The sequence below is a fragment of the Centruroides sculpturatus genome, unplaced genomic scaffold (assembly GCF_000671375.1).
Source record: "Centruroides sculpturatus isolate CEXI.00-Female unplaced genomic scaffold, Cexi_2.0 scaffold101, whole genome shotgun sequence".
Classification (NCBI taxonomy): domain Eukaryota; kingdom Metazoa; phylum Arthropoda; class Arachnida; order Scorpiones; family Buthidae; genus Centruroides; species Centruroides sculpturatus.
Genome location: NW_019384361.1, coordinates 307,293 through 317,087, shown reverse-complemented (window position 1 = coordinate 317,087; position 9,795 = coordinate 307,293). Strand labels below are relative to the sequence as shown.

At 29.6% G+C, this 9,795-nt stretch overlaps 1 protein-coding gene across 2 annotated transcripts in view; it reads right to left on the bottom strand.

Moving 5' to 3' along the window:
- LOC111641137 (UDP-N-acetylglucosamine transporter-like) overlaps positions 1-9,795 on the bottom strand; it is a 30,166-nt gene that overhangs the window by 9,850 nt on the left and 10,521 nt on the right. For both annotated transcript variants that reach the window (XM_023387270.1, XM_023387261.1), the window contains exons 2-4: positions 8,543-8,729; positions 8,219-8,373; positions 4,867-4,989 (exon numbers count right to left, since the gene is read on the bottom strand). In XM_023387270.1, coding sequence (XP_023243038.1) covers positions 4,867-4,989; positions 8,219-8,373; positions 8,543-8,729 — 465 coding nt within the window. The remainder of the gene's footprint in view (positions 1-4,866; positions 4,990-8,218; positions 8,374-8,542; positions 8,730-9,795) is intronic.

Genomic DNA, 9,795 nt, shown 5'->3' with positions numbered 1-9,795 from the left:
AATTATCCCCCATTGTTTCAGCAGTTGAGGATCAGTTTGCCTGATGATGCCCATTCAACAAAAATGTTTGCTTTTTTTATATATATATATATATATATGAAAAACAGCTGGAATATAGATTTTAGTGTTATTAATTCAAATATCACCAGTTTTAAGTGGCAGTATTTTATAAATGGCTTCACCAGCCAAACAATGCCATAAACTCATCTTACATCTTTGCCACACTATGGCAAAAATGGACTTCCTTCTACAATGTCGTTCTTTAGGCATCTTCCCACCTTCCATCATCAACATCTCTCTCCCATCCAAATGTGCTTCATTCTATCACCAGGTATGTTCCATTTGCATTTGTAAAGCTATCCATTTAGCCAGGAGACATAAATACACCATCCCCAAATCAATCATAGCTCTGGAAAATAACATCCACCAATGTGACCCTCTATTAATTTCCCACATCAACCATCACTGGCAGATTCTGTTGACTTCTACCTCTGTAAATGCACAAAATGAAGATCTCCTGGTTATGTAGCACAAAAACATACCAAAGAACCTAATCGTCTCATCAGTGTTGTCTGTTGGGACAACATAGTTCCCCCAGACAATATACATGTAGTCACCAAGAATGGTCTGTCATTGCTCCTTCACTCTCTACAAGTGTACCTGAACACATCATCCCAGAAGTGGAACACTTTATAGAGGGTATGCATGATTTACACAAAGAATTTTACGAGATGGAAAACCATCTTTACTGTCAGAAACAAATCCACTGACAGGAACAACACAGCCAGGGCCGGTCCGAGGGGTATGCAAACAGTGCGAGCACACAACGCCTCATGTTTCTGAAGGCCTTGTGATGCTGACTGATTTTGCAAAATCAAAATGGTTTCATTTTTTTTCTTGTTTTTTTTGTTTTAATCTGAATATACATACAATTTGAATATTATCACACAATTAGTGCACATTTCACATCAACCAATCCAAAGCAAGATTGGGTGCTTTGAGTCAATCACTATGCTTGCAGATAGCTAACACCAACTAGTGAGAGAATTATAAATGTTTCGTTGTGCTTGTGTCAGGACTGTGGATTCAGAGTTGGGAGAAATTTCCGGCCAGAGGAGTCAGAGTCAGAAAAAATGTGTCAACTCCAACATTTTAAATTTACTTTAGTTTTTTTATTTAAATGAAAGAAAATTTATTATATATTTATTACTTTTTTAAAATCTTTTTGAATTTTGTTATAATTCATTTATTTTAAATACAAAATGCATCAATTTAATTTATTAAATATGTAGTGTTCTGTGTAGTATTTGTGTTTAGTAGTTAAATTATTTTGACCCAATTGAATTTGAATATTTTTGAATCATTCCTTTATTATCCCTGCTCTAAATAAATACTCTGTACTTCTGAACGAGCCAGACTAATTGATCAGAGTACATATTTTTCTTTTCTGAACAAGGGGCTGAAGTAGCTAGCTAGATNATTTTTGAATCATTCCTTTATTATCCCTGCTCTAAATAAATACTCTATTTCCCTGAATGAGCCAGACTAATTGATCAGAGCACATATTCTTCTTTTCTGAACAAGGGGCTGAAGTAGCTAGCCAGATCACACACTTTTTAGTTGGACTAACTCTTCTGGAAGGGTGAAATTGAAGTGCAAATGCTATCAAATATATGTAGATGTAGCATTTTAGCACTCCCTTTCTTCTCTTATTAAATATTTATTAAAAATTAACTTTTTTATACAAATAAATATTAATGTAAGTTAAATATTAAAAATACTAACTATAAAAGTATTTGGGTGTTTACCCAAATACTTTCTAAATGCAAAAAGTTCTCAGTATATTTTACATTTTCAAAATATGATAGAAAAAAAGTGCCAGGAAATATCAAGGCAACACAGCAATTTATATAAACAAGACATATTCTGAGTTTGACAGGTTGGTATATGAAGAACAATGTTAGGTGTATTAAATACTTGGCTTGGATGTCACGCCAACAGTTAACTCAATCAAATTTGATTGAAGAACAATGTTATCAGATGAGATAATACCATTATATTTTAAAAAATAAAACTGAGTTAAAATAAGTAACTCTAAGTTAAAGTCTGAAAGTCTGAGTCATAATCTAGCTAAGTTCCCACAATCAATAATTGGAAGGTTATTTTTGTAGGAAAAAACTAATTGAAGCAGATACTACTCTCATTAACAAAACTTTCATAATTTAAAATAACAAAACTTTAAATGCACACTTATTGAAATTGAATCTTTCTATACACTTACATGGTCTGTAATATAAACTCAATCAATAAATGGCTATTTATTATAAGCAATCAATCATCAGCCAAAGTGTTTTGGTTTGAATGCTTCTTCTTTATTATATTTTCTATTTTTTAACTATTTCACTATTTGCATATAGATTTGATAGAGTTATTATCAGTGGTGGCTGTCATTGGAAGCGGTGGATGCACCACTTCCCTTGTATTTTCTAAAAAGTAAATACATATTAATTTTAATTACATGAAAATAATCACACAATATTTTATTATAACTGCATTATGTATCTTATTACAAATTTCTATACTACATGTGAAAAAAAAAATAAGATTGCTATTGTATATTCAAATATTAGTGGCAGAGTGGAAGCACTGTATTGTCAGCATTCAAAAAGCCAGATTCGCGCATGCACTTTACAGAGCACCAACCTCACCCGGTTTAGCTGGTGAAAGCCTAGGACCTTGGGTGGATGCTACATGTATACCACATCCAATTCTATCCAGGACTGGTTCCGGGCTGTTAGCCGCCTGCCCGCTAGATATTTGGCCACCCTCACCCGATTACGTGAATCATGAGTAGCTTTATAACTTAACCCAACCGATAAGAATTTACTGGTATGTTTTTATGATAGTTCTGTATAGTTGACAGGAGTTTTAAAAAATCCATTAAAATATTTGATATTTTTATTCCGCTCTCCCATTTTATATTACTTATGGATTTCAATGTTAAACCAGTGATATTACAATTTCATATGTCCCATCTTTAAGGAGATGTAGAAAAAAATGTGTACAATTCTTGTACAATGTTAAAAATTAACTGTTACTTTGGTAGCATCATTTACAACTAAATTTAATGAATGAGAGATGCACGAGGTACAAAAAAGCTCTAGAATTTATTTTCTTAAATTTACGGTTTATATATCCGTTGTCATAAAAATTTGTCTTTCCACTTCTTTCCCAAGACTACAAATATTCAAGTACAAAATCAGAAACTTCATAAAAAACTTCAGATTATGAGGTGTTCTGTTCGAATTCTCTATTCGGTTTTGAATTGCCTGAAGACGACGTACATATTTACGTTGAAAGCGCTTGCAAGATTAAATATTTCTTTTAATTCTATTTAACACCTCATAATCTGAAGTTTTTGATGAAGTTTTTGATTGAGTTAACTGTTAGTGTGACATCCGAGCCGAGTATTTAATACACCTATTCAAGTACAAAGTAACTGGTTTCGACTTATTTCTACTTAATAAGTAGTTAAATAATTAAGCAATTAGGGAATTGGGGACATAAACAAAACCCTGATGAAAGAGCCGAAATTTTACTTAAACAAAAGCTTAACCGAACCACAGTACAGTGGAGACTGATTTCTTCATATTATTAATGTAATAAAGACAGAAATTTTTCAGTTCAATGAGAGTGACTGAAAAGTTGTAAATTTTGGAAATTTCTGAGTACACTTGGTCCTAAGACCAATTAGTTGGAAAACAAATGACTATTAAGTTTAACATATTTAGATTTTTACAGCTATGGTGAGAAACGTTTAAAATCTACAACAGCCCTGTTGCATCCTTTGAGCTATACTAGTGATGCAACAAAAGAGGTATTTGACATTGACTGGTATCGGCACCCTGGGGATTTGGCAGTCTGTGTGTATGCACGCTCTGCAACCGTCTTTGATTCCATCCATTAGCCACTGGTAGGGAGCTATTTGATTAAGTGCATTGTTTTAAGATTTAAAAAGTAAAGAATATTTTATTTTTTTATGTACGTTTCTTTACAAAGCTATATTTAATTATAATTTTCTTTAAAAGTATATTCATACAATTGAAGAATATTTCGTACTGGGTATGTCCCAGTACAAAATATATTGTACCAGTATATCCATCACAAATTTTATTTCACCAAGTAAGTTTTTATTATTTTATTTTTAATTGTAGCCCTTATATCGTGGCTAGCAATTCAGAATGTAATTGTGATATTAAAAATACATTTAGAAAAGTCTACGGTTTTTACTGGCTTTAGTGGCTGGAATAAATGATACAATTGGACCCTAGACCATCACTGACATGCAATTGACTGATTGCCCCTGGATGTCGGCTTCTTACAGAAACACAGCTTCCCTATCATCAAATGTCACAGCACGCCACTGCTTATTATACCTGAGACGGAATTGAGTGTAATCACCAGAAAGTTTTCATTGATTTATTTTACCTAGTTTTAATGTTAGCTTTATTACTAGTGTAATCTATTCTTGAATTTATATCTTCTGTTATGTAAAGTGTACTCCAACTGAAGAGGGCTTAGTGGCCTGAAATGCATTTTGGAGAATAGATAATAAAATAAATCAATGAATACATTCTGGTAATTAGATTGAATTCTGTCTCAGTTATAACTTTATCAAATCCATATTGCAAATACTGGAATAATGAAAAAAATAGAGAAAGTGTTTTAAAAATATTTAAAAACAATAAATTTTACTCTAAATTTACTAAAAATTAACATATTTTAATCATATTTATTAATTTCTAGCAATATTAAATAGATATTTGTTTACATTATAAATTTTTTATGCATAAATCTTTAAATTACCTGCACAAGTGCAACTCCTACCATCAATAAAACTAATGCCAGCCATTGAGGAACCTCTAGATGTTTGTGTAACATGCTGACAGAAAATAAAGCTGTTGTCAAAATTTTTAATTGATATGTCACCTGTTATTTCAAGAAAAAAATATTTTTAATAATCTGTTATGAAAAATGTATTTTATAAATATTTGTCTTGATATTTACAAAATATATATAAAAATCCTTAAAAATATAAAATATAAGGAAAAAATAACATCCTAATCTCAATACTTACATTTAAATTTTAATTACATTTTTAAAAACATTAACATATATTACCATTTTTATATAATAAATTTTTGTTTTGCTTTGTAAAAAAATTTCAATGCTAAGATATTACATAAACTAATCTAAAGTTACTAGAAATACACATTAAACACATTGTTAATTCCAATTAATCTTTTCATTAATTTCTGTTAAAGAATCTTGTACCATACATAGTTCTGACTCAATTTTTGATTCTATTGCCACTTTCATTTCACACAACACATCTCTTATTTCTTCTAAAAACAATTCTTGATCTAAATTCTTCTTACCATTTCTACCTTTAATGGCACTTCCAGAGGAACAAGATTCCAAACATTTTCCAAATGGTGTTTCAATGACATGGCACTTTTTTAAAAAATAGTCTCTTTGTTTCTGTTTCATTAACTTGAACTTGGTTATCTCTAACAAACTTACCCATTCCATAAACTTTTCTATGTAGACTAATATGCCAATATCATCATCTTTCAACATGAATGCTCCAGCAATAAAAAAAATCACTTATAGAAGTTAAAAGCATTACTCTACATAAATTTTTAACATCTATTAATGCAAGTTTAATTTGCAAATAGCACTCCAACATGTAAATAAGGTAAAGTGTTTAATAAAAGAGTTCACATTTCTTGTGATAAAAAGCATTTTAAAAGTATTTCTTGTCAATAAAAGTAATTAATAATACATCATATTTACGTTTACCAAATTCAATAAAAGAATCAAAGGAAGACCAGAAGTAGGTCAATTTCAAACTCAAGTAGCAAGATATTTGAATATCCATCTAAGATAATTTCAAAATTATGGCAGCAATTTCAGGAGTGATAAAGGCTTAAGCAAGGACACTTCAAAAATTATTATATCTCTTGATAAGCATTATCTTATCTTACTTTGGCAGTAAAATTTTATAAGAAAATTACATCAGACAATTTTCTTTAGAGCTTTCTTCAACTAAAAGATAATTGTTTCAAGGCAAATCATATATAGACGTAATGAGAATGCTCTTCATACAAAAAGATCCATGATTTGCATCTTCATTCTTAAAGGAGAATTTATCAAATAATTCAGACACCATTTCTTATAGATCAGAATTACTTTTTCGAATAAACAAAAAGCCACTTAGACTATTCTCAACACATTTTCAGCTGGAAAATGTAAAGAACTTGTAATTATCTATCCGACATCAGAGAATGTATTTTTGGTTACAAAGATATGTTAGTTTGCAATAACAATGTTATTGCATGTCATTCTAACTGTATGAAGTAGAGATTTGAGCATGTAGGTTCTATGTATAGTACAGATAATATTTAGTTATATTATGTTAGACTTTTCCAGTATACTATTAAGCTCCAATTTCTTTTTACAGATGATAATACTTGGCCATACAAAATTCAGCTTATCAATAATTACTTTGAGAGTTGAGGATATTTAAAGAATAAATTAACTAGCTAGATCTACACACTTGAACCCAACAGAACTTGTGTAACTAGTATAGAAAGATTCTGTAATTTCTCTTAGGTCTTCTTATAACTTGTCACAAAACTTTATTTTTAAAAAATCAAAATTCCATAAAATTTATGAAATTCTGCATGGCCTTGAGTGCCCAAGGACATGCAAAGAAGCCTCACACCATTTCATTGTTCATTGTTTTTGGCAATGTCCAACCACTTTGTTCATTGAGTATTTTAACAAAATAAAACACTTTGTATTGAGCTTGAGATGCTCTATGACTGTAATTTAAACTATATCATTATGTAGGACCTAAGATAGAATTTATCCCATTCAAAGACAATGCTGGAGGAAAAAATGTAACCATGTATCCAAATCAATGAACAAATAAACAGTCCATTACCAATTAGCCTACCTATATTCAAGTGCAATTGCATTTAGATATGCACAGCATAAGTGAATATAGACAGGTGCAATATTCTTGTCTATACCCTGAGTATATTATGTTATACTTCATAATAAACATGTAACCAGTAGTGATATTCGAAATATTTAACAAAGGGTTCGCTAACAGAAAATTTTTCCTTAACAGTTTTTTTTTTTTCGCTCAAATGGTGCATTAGCAACATTAGCGCAAAAAACTGACCTTAAGATACCCATATAAATAAAAAAAGATGCGTTCGCAAAATTAAGTCAGTTAAAATTTAACATTGTTTATGCCAGAACTATATTTTTTTATAAAAAATAAAAAAGAGTGTTCAAAATGGTTTATTTTGTACATATTTTAATATTTTTCATTCAAAATATTGGCTTTTTTTAATCAGAAAAAGTCATAGGGAAAGCAGTTAAACAAGAAAAACTTTTTCTAAATCATTTATTTTATCGTTAGGTATTATTATAATAGGCAGATATCATCGTCTCTCGAAACACAATATCTTTCTTATTTCGCTGTCGATAGCTCGACACGTGTTCCTCAGCCACCTTGTATTTTCTCGCGCGCGTGGGATTGTGGGATCTCTCTTATGACTGGATCTAGTTTCGAGAACTCTCTCGAGTCGATCGCGATTGAACCTCGTTTCAGTCGAGATTGAAACGGCCGATGGAGGATGCACCAGGCGAACAGGGTATAAGGCTCTAGTTTAGTAGTGTTACAGAGTATAATACGTATATTTTAATATATTTTTTAAAAGAAACAAAACCACTGAGAAATGTTACGTGTGTTTAACAACGGGTTCGGAAAACTTTGAAAATGTTAACAACGGGTTCGGCCGAACCTGTGCGAACCCGCTGAATATCACCACTGCATGTAACTATTTTCTTTCATGTGTAAATTAATGATCAACAACTCCATTCTTGTTCTGGGAAAGATGGTAGACACAATAAAGCTTAATATTATTACTGATAATATTTCAAATTGATAATAAATGAATGAAAAAACTGAAAATGTTATAAAAAATAATAAAATTCAAATAAAAGAAAATATTTTTAATGTTAAATTTTAAATCTGAAAATGTCAGATAAATTTATTAGCAAAATTCTTTTTCAAACTTGTAAATAATAATTAAATATATATGAAGTAATGATACTGTACTAATATAAATAAAATTCTTACTTGATAAGTTGCAGCATCTAAATTGGATAGTGCTAAAAATAATAGATTATTTTGTATTGTATATAATGCTGCTGGTACAACAAGTTTTAATGTTTCAGCAGGTTTTTTCCAGACTTCTCTGAATAATAATTTAAGTAATTCAGGTACTGACCATCCTAAAATAAAAAAAATATGATATAAATTATATAATTTTAATCAATAATCGTTATTTTTATTAAAAGCAATATTTAATTACAAATTCATGATATAATTCATGATTCAAATTAATTTTTAAATTAAAAAAAATTAAATTCTTATTTATAATTTAGTACTTAAACCACATACCACATTGTGAACATAATGCAATTAAACACGCAATTATCTTAAGAGATTCAGAAATGACAATAGCAGTCGAGCTAAGATACCGGGGACCTTTCTGGGGAACTGTTCTAGAATACCTTAATAATAATACTAATGTTGTAGTTTGAACAACTAGTGTTGCTAAAGATATATATTTCATTTGCCAGCTCATCTACAAAAATAAATAAAGAATTTTAACAATCACATATATTTTCAAACAGCTTCTGATAAGCATTAATATCAATTTTATATAATCTTTATGTAAAAAAAATTTTAATCAATCATACTTTAATTTTTCCAATAGTTAGAAAAATATTAAAAATTATTATAAAATGTTTAAAAACTAGATTATATGATCCTAAATTTAGAAAAGTTATAATTTTAAATTGTAATCTTTTTCAATTAACTAGTGCATAACTTATTACAAAAGTACACTGATTTTAAAATACCTGAAGTTACCTGACAACTGAAGCAAAATAAATATAACTTCCAGTTTTAACAGTAGTTAAAACTGGATGTTATATTTATTTTGCTTCAGCTTTCTGCAATTTTACTGTTTTTAAACCAGTTTGATTTTTTAACGTATAAAAAATAAATTAATGACAAATTAATAATTTATACAAGTATATATTTACATAAAATGTATGTTTGAAATATTTTGCTGTTAAAATCTGAAGAGCAAAATATATAATAAGCAAATGAAATATGGCATTCATAGATGCTTTATGAAAAAATATATGTAAATTATTGAATTAGAACCCTAGTAAATATAGATTCATTGCAATTTAAATAATTTTTATTAATATATATAAAGGCTAAATTTTTATTATATTTTTAGTTTTAGTAATATTTTTGTGTTGAGATCTTACATTAGACTAATAAACTTAATTTTTTTTATAATGAGACTTTACATTTTCACTTTTTTAAAAATTTTTCATTCTGGAAGGATATCAGCTTAATACTTCCAACACTACAATCTATGGGTGCGTTTACTTCTGAGTTAGCAGTGCTAATTCTGATAACCGGATGTGACGTCATTAGCACGTGTATTCGTGCTTGCTTGTCCAATTCGAAAGTGAACACATACGCTAACAAGAAATATGGCTGGAAACCGCCATATTTCTTGTTAACGTATGTGTTCACTTTCGAATTGGACAAGCAAGCACGAATACACGTGCTAATGACGTCACATCCGGTTATCAGAATTAGCACTGCTAACTCAGAAGTAAACGCACCCT